Source organism: Humulus lupulus, chromosome 1 (genome assembly GCF_963169125.1).
Source record: "Humulus lupulus chromosome 1, drHumLupu1.1, whole genome shotgun sequence".
In the NCBI taxonomy this organism is placed as follows: Eukaryota; Viridiplantae; Streptophyta; class Magnoliopsida; order Rosales; family Cannabaceae; genus Humulus; species Humulus lupulus.
The window spans coordinates 271,285,771-271,305,713 of NC_084793.1; the positions used below are offsets into that span (position 1 = coordinate 271,285,771).

Below are 19,943 nucleotides of genomic sequence, written 5' to 3' on the forward strand. Positions count from 1 at the left end.
TTGCAAAGAGCACAAGTGTAGCATGTGTGGTGGTCTTGGCCACAACAGGGCTACATGCAAATCTAGGCTTTAAACTCTTTTTTCCCATTTGAACTTGTTGTATTAATAAACTCTTTTTATTTGATCTTTCTTAAAAGTTATGTTAATGGTTCGATATGAAAATGATATTGCTCAATAACAATTCGATAACAGTTTGATATAGCTTGATATTAGCTCGATAATAGCCCATGAAAGTTATAAAAAAAATGATAACAATTCGAAACTGTACATGTAAAGAACCCGATACAAGATTATCATGAAGGTAACAAATTTTGATAATTTGATAACAGTTCGATATAGCTTGATATTAGCTCGATAACAACCCATGAAAGTTTTAAAAAAATATGAACAAGAAACCGTACATGTAAAGACCCTGTATATATACAATCATCAAGGTAACAAAATTTGATACCACAAGTCTGTGGTCCACTTGTTCCTGAACACCTCCATATTTTCATCGCAGATAGTTTCCAATGGAAGACCGACCATTAGATGCTCAATATGCTTGACAACATACACACCACAATCCCCACTGTAAAAAAAAAAAAGTAAACATTAAGTGCACATTACTATAATTTTAGTTAGAAACAAAATTAGTATGAAGATGATGTTTGTTACCTTCTCTTTGACTGAGCGAGCTCGTGTTTCTGTTTGCGACGCCATGTGAACTGATGCGGCTTATTTCTTGCTGATGGAATCTTCAACACATCAAGCTATCAGTAAACAGTTTACTCTGCATTAACAGAGAAGGAAACAAAAAGCACCATGGACTCATAATTTCCTCAAGCTTTGCGTCACTAATCACCGAGTTGTCCGAATCGTAAACAGTCAGAGTCCAACTAGAAATGGAAGCCTCAATGGCAAATCAATGTTGTTGTCCAAAGTTTTGGCACCAATATACATCCTCAACTCCTCCCCAAGATGCCAGAAACTACTGCTCGATGCCGGTCAACATGGACATAACGTCAGAATCCCAAGTATACTTTGTTTTGTCGGCTGTTTTCTTGTACTGATCATATCGGGCAGGTATCACTTGTGAGAAATAACTGTTCATCACAACTGCATTCTATCGATATATATTGGGAAAATACTTATGACGCATACGAAGCATGTGTTCTGCCGCATCAATATGCTACAAAGAGAGTACGATAAAAAAATTAGCAAAGACCATCATAAATTGCTGCTGTCGAGCTCCATCGAGCTTACATCGAACTACTATCGAGCTCCATCGAGCTCACATCAAGCCAATCTGAAACAGTAAACAACAACCCTATTTTAACTCCACTATCGAACTACTATCGAGCTCCATCGAGCTCACATCAAGCCAATCTGAAACAGTAAAGAACAACCCTATTTTAACTCCACTATCGAACTACTATCGAGCTCCATCGAGCTTACATCGAGCCAATCTGAAACAGTAAAGAACAACCCTATTTTAACATCCCTATCGAACTCCTATTGAGCTCCATCGAGCTCACATCGAGCCAATCTAAAACAGTAAAGAACAACCCTATTTTAACATCCCTATCGAACTCCTATCGAGCTCCATCGAGCTCACATCGATCCTGTAAACTCCCATCAAACTCCTATCAAACTCATATCGAGCTATCATCGAGCTCATATCGAGTCAGTAAAAACAAAACATGTAAAATTGAAAACAGTCCATAATTTCTACCACTATTGAGTCATTAGGTATAAATGGCTTACCCCATCATTGAGCCACGACTGGGGTGTCTTCAACGTCAGAAACCACGTTGGACCGTGACTTCCAGTCTTTACATCCCACGGGGTCTTGTTGGGCATGTCTCCAAGTAGCCACTTGCACATTGTCCTATACTGTTTGGGATCTGGCTTCTTGAGAGGGTCCAACACCTGTGTAGCCTCCTATGTAGCCTCCTCTGCTGGTGCAACTGTATCAGTGCGAGGTCTTTTCCTCGTGGGATCAGTGTAGTCCTCAAACCAATCTAGCTTGCGTCTAGCCCTCTGAAACTGAACCCCAGCAACATCCTCAGGGTTGACAATAACGACTCCCAGAGTCCCAGCATCAGGTGTCACAATGATGGTAGGAGGCGTGGTTGGATCATCAACATAGTCTAGAGGAATATCCAATGACTCTGAGTCTGAATCTTCATTGGAGCCCCTCAGTTTCTCCTTAATAAATGTCAGGATTTTACTGACTATGTCCAAGATCACTGACTAGTTCTTCAGGAGGGTCTTCTGTCGACCCTCGACTTTGTCCAATCGTTCAATCAAGTCAGCGAGCTCAGGGGCTGAGGCTGAGGCTAGTGTTGGGGTTGGTGTTGGGGCTGACACTGAGGTTGGGGCTGATGTTGGGGCGAAGGCTGAGGCTGGGGCTGAGGCTGGGGCAATAGGAGGGGTGGGACCTGCAACATCCTCCCCCGGGGCAGCATCAACAAATATCTTGGCTACCTCGGCTGCCTGAGAAACTATCTCCGCGATTTTCTCAAAAGTCGCATCCTCCTCCTCATCAGTCTCCGAGGGATCCTAGCCAAGCCCAGGATAAAGGGGAAGATCTCCCTCAATCAAAGACAAATAATAGTCTTTTTCTGCTGGTCGAGGCTTCAACATCAGAAGGACAATCAACTGCAAACAACATAAAACATTTGGTTAACTCAAATAATGATAAAAGATAAGCATATAGGTAAAAAAAAACATAACTTACATTCTTCTTCAATAATATCGGTGCGATGACGGACTTGGTGAAATCCTTGTTCCTCCGATGCGACCAACTAAGCATCCTCGGGAACATGTTTCTCGAGCTCACAACAAGCTCCACCGCAAGCTACTGGATAGCCTCATATGCCCAGTATTGTAAGGCCAGGGCATAACCATACATACTATACTTGGACTCTTCCTGCACCTCGGCATCCTTCTTGGCATCATAGTTGGCCTTTTGCTTCACCATGTCCTTCTTACAAGAATGCAATAGCCTCCTATAAGAGTACTTCCCCCATGGATAGCTGAAGAAGTACTCTACATTCTCAACAATTTTTAGAATATCTCGCCAAATGTGCAACTTTCCCTCAATGGCATTCAGAATCCCCTCAACAAACAAACATAGACCAAGCTTGTACACATCTTCCACAACCGTACAAGTCTTGAAAGCATGGTCCACCTGTGAGAGCTTTACTTTCTCAGCATCGTTGAAATACTCCTTTATCAACCGGTCGCTGAGATTACGCCCTTCCAACTCTTCTGGTGACGGGAAGGTACTGAAATCCAACCCCGTCACCAGGGCAAACTCTCCCATGCCGAATCTACAAGACTTCGACCCCAAGAAAAATGCACCTCATCTTCGTTGTTGCTAGCAATTTTCCTCAGCAACAATTGATGCACCAAGACTCCGGAGAAATTAAACTCCGAAGCCAAAAAGAACTGCTTGAAAGGGGATTCCTTAGCCCTTTCAAGCAGCCCGAGCTCCAAAAACCTGGTTGATAACTCTACAAAATAGAGTTATTTTACCACTTTTTATGTGCTAATTGTTGTTTAAATCTTGAGTTTTTAATTGATTTATTAAGTTTTTAATTAATTTTGAATTTATTAGTCTTATTTTGATTTTATATATTTTGATGTGTTTTTATAGTTATTTTATTGTAAAATGTTGTAGTTAATTAATTGAATTATTGTTGTGTTTAGTGGTAAAAAAATGGTGTATTATTGAGCTTAAATTTGAAATATAAATTAAGTTATAATTAATATTTTCAAAGAATTAAATTGATTTATTTTATAGTTGAAAATATTTTATTATGATTTATTTTATATTTATTTTGTAGGAAAATTTATGACACTTTTGCTCTTGAAAAGAAAGAAAAATAAAGAAAATGTGGCATTTTTAAAGTAAAGAAAGAAAGAAAAAATGGCATTCTTGAAATGCCATAACCAAGGCCCAACCTTCAGCCCATGAAGATGTCCCAGCCTTCACTCAGCACCAAAGCAATCACATATGATGCTCCTCCTGCTGCCTTCCCACATTGACTCCACCTCTCAGCTGCATCAACCTCATCACGCCAGCTGCCACTCCAAACATCACCAATCCACCACATTCAGCAGCTTCAACCGTGTACTCTTCTCCTCACCATGGGCCTCCTGCCCAACCCAATAGGCCCAACAGCCTCCTCACGCCTGGCACCCAAAGCTCCAGCCAGCTGCTTCCCTGCCACAAAGCAACCCCCATGCATGCCATTTTGTGTCTTGAGCCCAACAATGTCCCATTGTATATTTTGTTCAAAAATACTTCTTTTTACCCCACTTTCTATATATTTTACCCCAAAACATCATTATTACACCCTATATTTTACCCATATTTACCATATTATAATTAATTAAATTAATTTAATCAATTTAATTAATTTAAATTGATTATTTTAATCATCATTTTTGGCTATAAATAAGGGATTTGGGGTGTCCATTTTGAGGGAGAGGTTACCATACTAAAAACTCTACACATTTCAAAACCTCTCTATTCTCTTCATCTTCTTCTTCTTTTTATTTTTTTTCTATGTATTTTTAGAGGAAAAATTTGGGCGTTTCTCCTCCAAATTTTCCTATTTATGTTTGTAATTTTTAGTGTGTATTTGCTATTCTAGTTATGTGTTTCTAATCTTTTTAAGATTATTAAGGTGATGATGAAACAATATGTAACTAGATAGTGTTTATTTTGTATGTTGATTTCCCATTTTGTGCAACAAAGTTTATGGATTTTTCTTGTTCAAATATCTTCTTTCATCTTAAATATCATGTATTTTGGATTGTTAGCACATATTTACACTTTTTTCTTCATTAGTGCTAAAACATAATATTCTTTGTGTAAGATGTGTCATTAAATTGTACACATCTAAGCTTAGAACAAAAATATTATGTTTTGCCTTATAAATAATGTTCATTGATTTATTTGTTATTTCATTAGATTGATTTACACTAAATGCTTTGAAATTATAATTTTGAAAAGTGAAGAAAATCCTATCTTTTTAGAAGTAATTTGTGCTTAAAATTATAAATCTATTTAGAAAATGATAGTTTAAATTATTTTAACTATCACTAAAACTTGGGAATCAATATACTAATAAATATTATTAAACTTACATTTTGTGGATTCTAGTATCTTAGTAATCTTTTCTTTTAACACTTATTTTCAACTCATTATTGCTTTATTTTTATTCTCTTAAATAGCTTTATTTTTCAATCTTTTATTTTATGTTCATAATATTAAAACTCATCAATCTTTGGAGCTAGGTTAGAATTTATTACTTTTGATTTAAAATAGTTTTCTCTTTTCAATTTTAGACAACTCCTTTGGGTTCGACATCCTTGCTTACACGATCACTATTCTTTATGAACGATTCGTGCGCTTGCGATTTATAAATTTTTAAACATACCCGTTTTGGGTCCATCACTGGTCTTAATGTGATTTAAAGTACTACTACCCCGATATGTCACTCGACCAGGAAAGTGATCACTGAACGGAACAAGCAACTTAGGCATCTGCAACAACACATGAAAATTTTTTGGTAAGAAAACAGAATGTAAAACATAATCAGGAAAAAATTCAAAATAATTTCATCAAAAAAGTGAAATAAGTTGTCATCGAGCTATAATCGAGCTGAAACATACACTATCGAGCCAGTGTCGAGCCTATCGAGCTAAGAAAAATATGTCTACATAAATAATCATCGAGTCTATTATCGAACCATTATCGAACTTGTCGAGCCTTATTTATTAATACCACAGATCCATCGAGCCTACTGCGAACCCTTATCTAACCTATCGAGCCTTTTTAACCCAATACCACAGATCCATCGAGCTCTTATCGATCCACCATCGAACCATTCAAACTACCCTATCGAGCCCACTATCGAACCATAATCGAGCCTATCGAGCTAGTTTCATATATTACCCATGGATAGCATCGAGCTTCTATCGAACCTTATTTAACCTATCGAGCCATTTTAACCTAATACCACATATCCATCGAGCTCTTATCAATCCACCATCGAACCATTCATATTACCCTATCGAGCCAACTATTGAACTAGAATCGAGCCTATCGAGCTAGTTTCTTATATTACCATGGATAATATCGAGCTTCTATCGAACCTTCATCGAACCTATTGAGCTACTGGTTCAAACCCAGAAAAAACCATAGAAAAACCCCGACCAAAGAACTACCATACCCATTCCACACCACCAGATTCAAAGGAATCAAAACAACAAAAATAATCATGTGGGTTCAAGAATATACCTTAATGAGAAATGGGTTTGATTGATGGGTTCGACCGGTTCGACGACGATAGGCTCGAGCTTCTTTGTCGCCGTTGGCTCGACAGGCCGATGCCGGATAAGAGAAAGAGAGAGCCTGAGAGAATGCCAGAGAAGAGAAAGAGAGAGCCTTCAGATTGGGTTTGGGTTTCAGGATTGAGAGACTGAGAGAATGAGAGAGTTTGTGTGAGAAAAAATTTGAGTGGAAAAAAAATGAGGGGTATTTTTGGTACTTGGTGAAAGTTTAGCACCAATTTGAAAAATTTATTAGGGCTGATATTATTTAGTAATTATACCCACTATTATGCATAAATAGTGAAATTTCCCTAAACAAATACCCAAATTCATACAAACACAAAAACAAAAGTTAAAATCATTTTTTTCACCCTTTTTTCTTTCTCTTCCTCCTTATTCAACCACAAAATCTTATAATCAATAAAGATAGAGATCCCCCCAACCCTGTCAAATCCCTAAGCTCAGTCCCAATTTTCGCCTAGCCAAGATTTGAAGCTCCATCTGACCTCTCCCACGACCCTCAGAGCAAGCCTTGCCAAGCTCAACCAAACCTGCAACAAAAATATAAAGAAGAAAAAGAAGATGGGGCCAGAGAGCTCTGACTGCCACCTCTGTCTGCGAGCATAGCCCAAATCTGACCCTCACAAAGTCTTCTCTCCATATCCGAACCTAGAGATGAGCTTTCTCCCAAGATCTGAGCATCGTGGCGAAAACTCCTCCCAAACCTAACTGCACAGTAGCTTCAACTTCGGAAGAAGAAGAAGAAGAAGAAGAATAAAAGATGAGAAGAAGAGAAAATAATTTAGGATTTATTTAGTTTTATTTTTAATGTTTTTATTATTATTTATTAATGTTTAAAAATAAAATAGATTTTTTTATTTTTTAATTATTAATTATGTGGCAATGATTTAATAAGGAAGATAAAGATAATAATTTTTTTATTTTTAATTGAAATTTAAATATATTTGCAATTTTTTTTAAAAAGGTTTAAATTATTGTTCTGAATTAAATTATTGATTTTTAATAAGAAAATTGATTTTTAAATTATTTTAAATTTTGAATTACACACGTGGCGTGATGTGGCCAGTACACATCAATGAGTAAAAAGTCACGTCAGCATTCTGTTAGCCACATGGGGCGAAATTGGACGGAAGTCCCACTTTACAACACGGTGAATAGTTTAGGGGAAATTTTTAATGACCCAAAAAAATCAGGAGGAACGATAATATATATGTCATAGTTCAGTGGGGAAAAATCCTAAATAACATAAATTATATTATAAACTTTGTTGCACATGCTTTTTCAGAAAGCCTCACATGAGGCCTTGTCCAAATACGTGCTCGCCTTATGATACTTGTCCCAGCTGGTACACATGTTGTGGAACCCCGAGAGGCCTGATTTCCTTCCTCATCCATCGTAACTTGTGAGCAATATTCGATTTGGCAAAACACACTGCTACACAGGTTTGGGAAGCATGATGTAGAAGATTAAGCAAGAGTATGGTTTGCACTACAATAATTTTCACTTTTAATGACCCTCTATAATGACTTACACCAATGGTGTAAGTCATTAAAAGTATCCAGGGATATTTAAAGTCTAATGGTGTAAGTCATTAAGAGTTCTTGTTGATGACTACCTAAGCAAGTCATTAAAAGTGGTGGGAGACGTTAATTTAAAAATATGAATATGAAATTATTTATTTATAAAATATCAGACATGTAAGAGCATCTAACGTCTCCCCTAGGAAGCGTGCCAGACATGTAACATCTCCCCTGGGAAGATGTGCCACATGGGACGTCTCCCCAGGGGAGACGTTAGATGTCTGGTCTAATAAATACTCAGTCTTTCCTTCTTCTTCCCTGAGCGCACGAAACAGAGGCGGAGAAGGGCATTTTTCTAAGCGATTTCAGGGCCATTTTTTGACGATTTTGGTCGATTTTGGGCTATAAAATCTCATTTGAGGTAAGTTTTTATTATTTATAAGTGTTGTGTAGTAGTTAGGATAATTTTCATGCTTATTTTCTCTAGTTATTAAGGAATTGATATTGAGATTTTATGATTTATGAATTGCGGTTTTTGGTGATTTTTGGCTCAACAAAGTGGATTTAAAGCATATTTGAGGTAGGATTTCAAGATTAAACAATTTATTATAGTTAGAATGGTAGAAAAAATTATTTTTGTGCATTTTTTCTATATGATTTGTAGGTTTTATTAGAAACATTAGTTTAAAGTATGAAAAATAATTTTAATGTTTATTTGAGATACTATATTGTTTAATTTTACGATGATATTACATTATTTACTATTTTTAAATTTGTATTACTATTTAATTCGAAAATTATACATTTTTAATTAATTTTTAATGTTTGTTAAGTATATATATGTAAATATGTTTTGCTAAAATGTATTTAATAACTTTGTCTAAAATAAGAAAAATAATTTAATTTTAATTTTACATATAAAATAGTAATTCAAGTTTATATGTTTATAATTTTTAATTTATATTATTATTATTTAATTAGAAAAATATATATATTTGTAATCTTTATTAACATTTAAGTAGGTTATTTATATATAGTTATGTTATTTTTATTGAATTAGTATTCTTTTATTAAATAATTAATTAAAATTTTTAAGTTGTGATTTTAACGGAGATTTTTATGAGAATTTTGCCTCAAATTTTCGATTTCAAGCACACATTTGAGGTTTTTAAGTTTCTAAAATTCTAATAATAAGTTATTGTTAATCTAATATATAGTAAAGTTTGTTAAGCAATCTTTTATTTATTAATTAATTTAGTTTTGTAGGTTGTGAATTTAATAGCAAAGTGCGCGCATTGCAAAGTGAAGTAAATTTGCTAGCAAGGACTATTAATTGCAAGTGATACATACATTATCTTATTTCTTGTTTTAGTATTACTTTTGTTAGAGGGGTTTTAATAACTTAAATATTCATCCATAGTGAAGTAGGTTCTGAGATTAAAATTGTGCGTTTCGTTGACAACAGAAGGTTGAGAACTGTGTGTTTTAGTGAAGTATGTTATGGAAAATTTGTTTGTGTGCTGCGGAGCTATAAGGAAGAAACTTATTGTGTGTTGTTTGAATTGTTTGACTTGTTGTTCACAGATGGTTAGATCGGTATTATAGGAGAAATGCTGCGCGATTTTGTCTAGAATTATGTATTATATTATTATATTTGTATTGTGTTGAGCTTATTTGATTGGATTTGATTAGATTGACAAATGGTTATGTTACTAATATATGAGAAATGCTACCCAATTTTTCGTATGCTTATTTAGTTTTTTTTGTTAAATTTTTCATAGGCATAGGAGATGATATGGATAGAAAATGGATGTCAACGAATAGGTTATCCATGGAATATAAAAACTGGGTCAACCTTTTTCTGACCAGTCTACCAAAACCTCCCGAGATTCCAAATAATATAGAAATTGTGCAACCTAAAGTAAGTAACTACAACTTCAATTATTTTGAAAATCTATAGTTGAATTTTACTAATATTCTTTATATTAAATATTTTTATTTAAATATTAATGTCCACACCTACCAAACAATGTGACATTTGGATATTATGTGATGAGGATGTTGAAGGATTACATTGAACATCCACGACCTGAACGTTGCTTGAAGAAAAATGTATGTATATATATTTATAAAAAAAATTACGATTTATTTATTATTAAGTATATACAATCAAATAATAATAATTAAATAATTTATTTTACTTTGTATTTTTTGTAGCTAAACACTACGCCATATACATCAGCACAGATTAATGAAATGCAACAATAGTGGGCGAATGATATGATACCGATAGTTCAATGTCATCGTCCCAAAAAATAGGTTTTGTTGTTTACTTTTTCTATCTTACTATATGTCTTTCTAGCTAGTGTAATATTTGCTGATTTTGTATGTGTAAAAACAAATATTACATTTTTGTATATTTAGCTAGCTAAAACATATTATATACACATTTCAGCCTTATTAATGAAAATTCACAATTTAAATTTGCATATAATTTAGATTTTTTAATTAATATATTTATTTTCATTTAAAAAATATATATTTAATTAATTATTAATTATTAATTTTTTAAAATACAAAAACCAATGATGACTCGGGATAAGAGACATTGAATATATATAAAGTATTTTATGGGGAGATATTGTAGGTACCCTACGATGACTCCCAGGGGGAGACTTTGTAGACATTCAACGTCTCCCCCTGGGAGTCATCATAGGGTTTACGATCTACCCTATGATGACTCCTAGGGGGAGACGTTGAATGTCTACAAAGTCTCCCTCTGGGAGTCATCATAGGGTACCTTTAGATGGCTCATTCAACAACGTCTCCCGTGGGAGGAGACATTAAATATCTACAAATGTCTTCCCCATATAGGCATGAAATGTCTATTTTGTTGTAGTGTTGACTTGATACAGGATGCGCGTGCCCACCTATCCCTGACACCCGGTGGCGACTATCAACATGTAGTGTGTTTCAGTTTTGTACAAACGACAATCTAGACTATCAGATCAAGGATCATGCTTGGAAAGTAGAGGGACAACACCTGCCATCTCTTGTCACTTCCCCATGCATGGTCACATCCTCTATCTCTTTATTAGCCAAAAAAATGTCAATCAATAAATAAATAATCTAGTTGGGGAAGGTACTAGATGATGACTAGACTTTAGAGTAGATTATTTAATTCATTTTTAGGGTTTTTAGGGAATATAGTCAACCAACCAACCTAATGTAATAATTTTCACTTACTTGTAGTCAGGGATAATCTAAGCAAGTAAAACTTGCTAATTGGCCACTATTGCTTATAAACAGTGTTGTTACAGTCATCTGCAAATACAAAATAATTTTGAACAAGCCAAAAAACTGTCATTGTTAACTCAAAGAGAGTTTGGTACTTGCAAGCCTTTGATAATACAATGACTCGTTGATTATTAGGGCTTCCTTAACAGTTGAATCACGTAAAAGCTATCATCTTAATAATCTTATAACTTTCTAAATTTCTAGTTGATCAACAAACTTAGAAGTAGTATATGTTTTGATTAATAGTACAAGACGATTTATTGGGGTATAGTGTGTGAATAATAAACATATAATCCAAAAATCAATTCATAATCCAGAATTTTATTATATAGTAGATTGGATAAATGATGCAAGTTCGTAGTTGCTTGATGACTCCCATCTAATAATATAAGGTTTGAGAATAACTAATAATAATTGTTCAAATTACAAAAAAGTCACATTTTTAACACTACAGGAAAATAGGTCTACAGCAACGACAAAAGCCGTCACTGTAGATCAAGAAGTCGTCGAAAAAATGTCGTCGTTGTAGGTCCATATGTGTAGAGACCTGCAGTGAAGACAAAATGTTGTCGTTGCTGTAGGGTTTTGCTACAATGACAACATGTCGGTCGCAGTAGAAAATCCCTTTTTTGGTTGAACAGGGATATTGCGACGACATGTTATTGCTGTAGGTGTTTGCAGAATTTAAAAATTTGAATTTCAAAAACTCATACTGCGACCACATGTCGTCGCAGTAGGACTGTGAACCCCAACATCTACAACGACAACATTTCGTCACTGTAGAGAGTCCGAGTTCATGGACCTACAACGATGACATGTGGTCGATGTAGGGTCATGAAATCAGAGAATTTCGTGTTAAGCGAGCACCCTACTGCGACAACATGTTGGCGCTGTAGATATATAATTCTTTTAAAAAATTAATTAATTAAATTTTATTTAATGAAATAAAACCAATTTATTTAATGAAATTATAATTTAATATTAATAAAATAATACTTAATATAAATTATATTAATATAATATCAAGATAAATATAATTGAGCTCAACTTAGTACAAACACAAGTAGTATATTCTCCAAAATGTAAAAAACATCACAAAATATTAATAAATTTTAAATCATAACATAACCAAACTAAATGTCATCGAAATTAATCCCAAACTTGTCATCATCGTCGGGCTGTTGTGGTTGCTGTGGTGGAAATTGGCCTGAGCCTGGAAAGTTCGCCATCATGGACTGTATCATATTCATGACCAAGTTCACAGGTTGAAATTGTGGAGCTTAGATGTTTGGATTGGAAGCTTGCATAAATTATTGCATTTGGAGGAAGTTGTTGTTTTGGGTCATAATGACTTGACTGAAGTGTTGAACCATTGACTGGAAAGCCTCAGTTGGTACCATTGGAGGGTCGACTGTGGTCGTCGTAAATGGTGATGCCTCTGACTATGAAAAAGATCTAGTGGCGCCGAAGGAGATTGTATTAGTGCCCTTCAACTTGCGTCCAATACCTCGGTTGTGGCTGGGACGTTGACCAAGTACCTTCGAGACGACTTGTGTCTCATCGACAGAGGCACTTCGTGCTGAAGATTCAGATTGGGATTGAGCTTGAGATTGTGTCTAGACTTCTTGTTGCAAGGTATCCTGCAATTTAGAAACAAGACAATTAATACATAATATAATTAAATATTAAACATATATACAAAACTTAGAAAGTTACTTACATATGCATCCTTAGCATTCCTGTTCACCCACTCACGTGTCGGATGATTGTGCATGTAATGGAACGTATCAATAATGCTAGATAGTTCCTTAGTCCGAGGATTCATCTTTAGAAAACAAAATATCGGTTAAACACTGAAATTATTATTAAGATAACTAAAAATATTTCAAATTATCTACATATTTTTATTTACCTTCTTAAATCAAGCAAAAGCATAAGAGGTTGATCCATAAAGACTTGGATAATTCTGTTTAGCTCTGTTGGCAGCATTTACCTTTGAGCGTGCCATGAACTGTGGAGAGGTGAATAGGTCAACACATTTCTGCCAACTATCGTTGTTAATGTGCTTGGGTGGATTCTTTCTGGATGTCTTGATATCATTATACCCTCCATGTTCATCGAAATGTTTTTTCTTGCGACCTTTTCTATCCTTGTAGCGATCTTGAAACTCTCTTCAATGCCAGTTTTTATCAGTCGCCACTCAGGGAGAGCTTAGCAAAGACTCGGGATGCTCCAATACAATCTGAAAAAAATCAATAAAAAGTTTAACAAACCCATTACAATAACATACAAAATACACACAAATAATCATAAACAAACTAAATTAAAAAGAAATAGCTAGATTATTAGAGTATAAAGGAACTAACCTTAACAATGGAGGGCCAAAAATGGCGTCGGAACTCCTTGGGCAGTGATGGACGGTGGAGAAAACACAGAGAAACGTCTCTGTGTTTGAGGAAAAATGAAGAAGAAGGGCTCTGCTTGGGGGGATATATTGTTGTGACCTATAGCGACGACATGTCGCCGCTATAGGTAATAAAACTGTTGTCGCCGAGGTTGAACACACAGTTTCATTCAAACAGTGAGACAGTCGTTGTAGATAAGAGAATAGTACACGAATTGTTTCGATTACTATGCGTCCAGTCTATAGCGACAACAAGGCCATTGAAATTTTGACTGAAATTTTTGGCGGTCCAGTTTCCCTCCGTTTTTTTGGGACCCTATAGCAACAACATGTCGTCACCATTGACTAAAGTTTTAACTGCTCGATTAACTGTTGGCAGGCATATACTTTTGGCGGTCAAGTTCCCTTCGTACCCTATAGCGACGACATGTCGTCGCTAAACAATATATTTCCCTCTTTTTTTCTACGAGGACTCTACAGTGATGAATAGAGTCAGTTCTCGCCTCTTGTTCCCTCCAAATTCCTGGTACCCTACAACAACGACATGTTGCTGTAGGGTGTCAGGAATTTGGAGGGCCTGGTCGTGTATTGTTAACCACCCTACAACGACGACATGTCATCGCTATAGCTTATTTATTTTAATAATTTAAAAGATGATTTTTTTTTGTAGATTTCAGCTGCATACGGCGACGACTTTAGCGTCCTTGCAATAGATGTTGTAACTATAGAATCCTTTTCTTGTAGTGTAATAACATTTTAGTTATTTTATTAAACTAATTAAAATATATTATTTCACCACAATCATTTTTTTTAACTACAGAAGATAGTAACTTTATTATTGATGCACACTATTTGGACAAATTTTAAAATTTACTGTTCATCCTCAAAAATGGTATTTCCACTTTTTTTTTTTTTACCCGGATGAAATCTTATTATGAAAACAAGAAATTATAATTTTGGATGGTCAAAAGAAATTATAATTTTTGGTGGTTATAAGTATAGCATAGTGATACTACACCTCTCTTTACTAAAAAGGATGTCCCAAATTTGAATCATCATCTTCCAATGTAGTTTTTTTTTTTTATGATTTTGGCCCTATCATTATAACCTCACTATTAAATTTAATTATATATTTTCAATTAACTATAAATTTTGTTATTATAAATAGTAAATCATAGTCCCCTCTATATGTTTTTACTCCAAATTTTTTATACAAAGACAAAAATTTCATCGCTTAAAATATATTAATATCTTTATTTTTATATATAAATAATTTGTAAAATATATTTGTCTTTTTTTTTTGTGCATTAGTTTATTATAAATTTGTAAAAATTTTATAATATTTATCAATGATTCTAAAACTAAATAAATAATTTTTTTGGTTTTAGTTATGGATTTATTTATTTAAACTTTTATGTATTTTAGAAAAGTTTTATATATTATAAAAAAATATTAATGTATTTAAAGTGATAATATATATATTTTTAAATGATTAAAATTATGAGGAGATTTTTTTTATTATTTTTAAAATAGAGTAGTACTAATGGGTACCAATGATGTTCAACATCATAAAAGAGACAATACGTACAATTGTTGGTGCAATATAATATTAGACCCCTATATTTTAATTTAATAAATATTATGAGTATGGTTAACTAACAAAAAAAATATATCTTCATGTAGTATTGGACATCTTAAGATGCCAAATAACAATACTATATAAATAACATTGAAAACCTAGAATTAAACTTGACCTTGGGCTTAAACTGGAAAGGTCAAAATGCCAATGGTTGAGACCAATAGCAATATATCTTTCTTCAAATTTATTATATATTATAATATGTTAAATAACATGATGACGATAAGGGATATATTGAATAAGTATTTGGTAAAGTTTTCTTGACTTGAAGGACATTTCTCCGAAAAAGCTGTATGTGTTAACTACCCCACGCCACAAGAAACAAGGGCGGTTACCCCTCGTATGGAGCTGCTATAGTTGACTAGTGGCACACCAAGATTCTCAGAACCATGATGGTAGTGGCTTCGACTACAAGACATTTCTAAGGAAAACTACAAAACTAGAGAGAGACCACAAGGCATGAGCCAATAGGGTCCCGTGCATCAACAGTCAAGGCCACGCTTCTGCAGCCCCACTCTACCATCGCTGCCTTATTTGGCTTTTTCATTCATGCTATGCTATACTATATACATAAATGTTGCATGCACTTACTTATTAACATTACATAAATTATATATTTTTTGGGCATGCAGTTCAACAACACCTCATACCACGAGGCAGGTACACTAGTCTTATGTTTAAGTTTATATATGTTAGTACATATATATATGAATACAATATTTATATAGTGGATAGATGACGATGGTCAGCGTTGACACATCTTTATCGAACCGGGTGGAACCATTAATATAAACCAAGTAGATATATAGTCTATAACATGGGCAGAGGTTAGTTCTATAAAATATGTACTCCTTATTGAATTGAATTAGCTATTATTGCTAGTTTCGTTTAGTTGTAATAATTTCGTGTATTAGCTTTGATTTTTGTATTCTACATCTCACGATAGTGGAATTAATTCATTATATTATGTATTGTGCGCAAGTTCACATGTTGTGGAAGGAACTCACACTATATCTAATTTTATCAACGAAACAAAATTGTCTCACCTTCTAAAATATACATGGAGTTATTATCTATGCTTTAAGTATATTATTTTCATTTGGTCGTAGCAGTATTGATAAACCAGTTGTTTTGTTTTCCTCTGTGTTCTTCTCAGTATGAAAACCTATAGGTCCAAAAGAAAGAAAAATTATGGGTGATGATGATAACATGATGAATCACTACATTAGCTATAAGCTTCTAATTCTTACGGGCTTAATAGAATAACAAAAGGCTGGGCTATTAAATATAAAAATAAAAGGCCAACGGCCCAAATTAGTGAACCAGCGTATATTTTAACAAAAACTGTACCACTCATTTAATTTGTTTCCTCAAAATTCAGACATAAAAAATAACAGAATTCTTTTGAAACCTACCATTTTTTTTGGTTTTTTTTACCAACACCCGTTAACATGTCATTTTTTTTTGAGGTGGGGAATCAGGGTTACAAAATAATGGCCATGGTTTTATTTTAGTTATTTGATGTATTGTTGTGGAGATATCACAGTAATCAATTATATCAATGTATTTACAAGTGGAAAATATGATAATAAGCAGCAATAATGTTGCCAGATAAAAAGAAAAAAAAAGTAGTAACTGTCTTGGATAAACTTGTAACTAATTAAAGATAAAATATATACCATTTTATCCATTTTGAATTTTACTTAAATACCTATTTATACTATTGTTTTCAATAATACCATAACAAAACTTTATATTTTACCATTCATAAGTATAATAATAGTCCTCTGACAGGATATGTTGAGGAAAATAGTTTGCTAATTTGGATTTTGATCCCAATTTATGCTCCCAAGTTTTCTTTACCAAGCTTGGTTTAAAAATTCCAAACTATTTTTTCATGGGAAAACAGAACAGATGCTAGAAGTAAAATAACAACAATTCTACCAATTAAGCAAATTAAAAGTAATTACAGTTGCATACTTTCCCTCTTAATGTAAAGATTTTGTTAGCATAAACATCATAATGCTAGGTACAAAGCAAAACTAAATATTACACATTAAAATAAAAATCAACGTGTATGCATATTTAGCAGAGCTCTAGAAGAGCCTCCAGAACCAGAAGTAGTAGACGACTGAGTAGTATAGCTTCTACAGGAAGATTGAGTTTGCTCATTAATGGTGGAAGTTTGGCCAGCTGATGTATAAGTGAACCTAAGCATGTCCAACGGTGGCGCAAAATACGTCGGCACCGGCAACTTTGCCGGTAGTTTAGGCAGCGGAGCTTCAAAATTGAGCGTCTTTATAACTTGTTTTATAGAGGGTCGAATAGTGTGGTCAGGATGGCAACACCATAGACCAACTATCATCAAGCACTCTATTTGTCTTTGGTCAAACTCCATATTTAGCCTTTCATCTGCAGCTTCAAGGATCTGGCCTTTTCCATATAGCTCCCAAACCCATTCCACAAGCAATGTTTGGCTTGGTTCTGCCTTAAGATCAACAGGCCTTCTCCCACAACTGATCTCAAGTGCAACCACTCCAAAGCTGTAGACATCGGTTTCTTTACTAGCCTTGCCGATTGTGACACATTCCGGGGCTAAGTACCCCATTGTGCCTGCCAAAACGGTTGTTTGTGACCCCAGTTCGTCGTGGTCTATCAGTCTGGCTAGGCCGAAATCTCCAAGCTTTGCGTTGAAGTTTGAGTCTAACATGACATTGCTTGACTTGATATCTCTATGGACCACGCATTGTTCCCACTCTTCATGGAGGTATAACAAGGCAGAGGCTAGGCCAAGGGCTATTTTGTGTCTAACAGTCCATTTTAGCACAAGGCTTTTACCAAAGAGATGAGTGTCAAGGCTTCCATTGGGTAAGAATTCATAGACGAGGAGGAGTTCGCCTTGTTCGTGGCACCAACCAATGAGTTGAACCAAATTTCTATGCCTCAAACGGCTAATAATTTTCACTTCCGCTATGTACTCTTTTTTCCCTTGCTTTGATCCTCTAGACACCCTTTTAACTGCTACTTCTGTGTTGGATTCGTTTAGTAAACCTTTGTAGACGCCTCCGAATCCGCCTTCACCTAGCTTTCCTTCCTCTACAAAGTTGTCAGTTGCTCGGTTTAGTTCGTCATAAGTGAACCTCTTAGGCCCGGTTCCTTTCCCAAATTCATTGTCCATAGATACTTCACCTCCTTGTTTTACATTAACCGTTACTTTACTAGCCTTTGTTCTCCAAAATATGAACCAAGCAAGGCCTAATCCACAGCTCAAAACACCAAACCCCACAGATATCCCAATCCCCAATCCTTGTTTCCATTTTCCTTTTCCATCATCAACCTCCAAGCTTGAGTTGAATGACCAAGAATTAATGTTATGTACCTCAACAAATTGACTAGTAGAAGCAGAGAAACCAACTCTAACAAAGTCAGGCAAAAACTCTCTCAGATCAACAATATACCAAAGGCTAGAATTTCCCTCAAAGATTGGATTATCAGCATAAGTTAAAAACACACTTAAATTTTTGCTAGTAGAGTTATAACTTATCCAAGCATTTGCTAGTGATCCACTTTTTATGCTACTTTTCCATGTGACATTTTTGACTGATATTATGGAATTGATGTCTATTCCCACATGATCAGAGCTAGGATCCCATATGTCTTTCAAGCTATCAAACTCGACCGCAATAATGCTGTTATTACCAGAGGCATTGAATGCATTTTCAGGACTAAACAAAGCAAGGTACCCACCACTCGAATTGAAGGGAATGTCTGACTCAAAAGGTGCGAGGAAGAAAGAGATTCCATCCCCATTTCCGGCTTTGTCAAGTGCTTGCATCTTGAAGGAAAAGTGAGTAGTGAAGTCAGTCAGCCTTCTGGTTCCAGTTTCCCAAAGGCGAACTGGCTGCGAATAGGAGGCTCGGCCTGCACTGCCGGTGAGGGAACCAATAACTTCGTTCTTTGTGAGCTGGAGAGCTCCAACGGCTGGGAATGAATCTCCTTGGAATGTTATTTCCACCATGTTTGGATGAAAAGAAGTGAAGTTGAAGAAAACTGAATTGCCATTTTTGGGTAACAACAATAGTAAGAAGAATATCTTAAGAACCAAAGATTGGAGTGTATGTGATTGAAAGAGGATTGAACTTTGGGTGAAGAGAGCCATTGTTTGAAAATTTGAAAACATAAACAAATAGTATATTAGAAGGTGGTAGTGTTAATTTGTACGGAGAAATCTAGGAGTACTAGCTAGTAGTTGATCAAACTACATGGTTGTCCTAATTCATAACTTGGCTTTTATAAGTTTATAGGGAAATATGTTTGGAGTTTATGTCGAATTCTTCTAAGCAGTTGAAAAAGGTTTATTATATTGAAGAAAGAAAGTTCAACTGTTGGAGTGTGATGGATATCATTTGACCAATTTTTCTTTATAAACTATTGTTGCTATTATTTTTATGTATGTTTGGTGTTGTACTATGGTTTGGAAAACAAAGGAAACAAACGGATTAATTAGTTGGGATAAAACAATGGAAAAAAGACAAGAGGGACTGAGGAAGTAATATCAAATATTTAAAAATGCAATGAGACAAATGGCAGGTGATGTAGGTTTTCATATGTGTAACTGGTATTGAGTATATACCAGAGAAGAACCTCACTAAAAATGCCGGTTGCCGGCTTGGAGTTTCTCATGTTTTAAAACACGAGGGTCATTTTCATTTTATTGATCCTGTGCAGAGTC

At 34.8% G+C, this 19,943-nt stretch overlaps 1 protein-coding gene across 1 annotated transcript; it reads right to left on the minus strand.

Moving 5' to 3' along the window:
* Positions 1-17,279: 17,279 nt before the first annotated feature.
* Positions 17,280-19,370, minus strand: LOC133834451 (L-type lectin-domain containing receptor kinase IX.1-like). The gene has a single exon (XM_062264070.1). It carries the CDS (start codon positions 19,368-19,370, stop codon positions 17,280-17,282), a length of 2,091 nt encoding a protein of 696 aa, XP_062120054.1.
* Between the last annotated feature and the right edge of the window lie 573 nt (positions 19,371-19,943).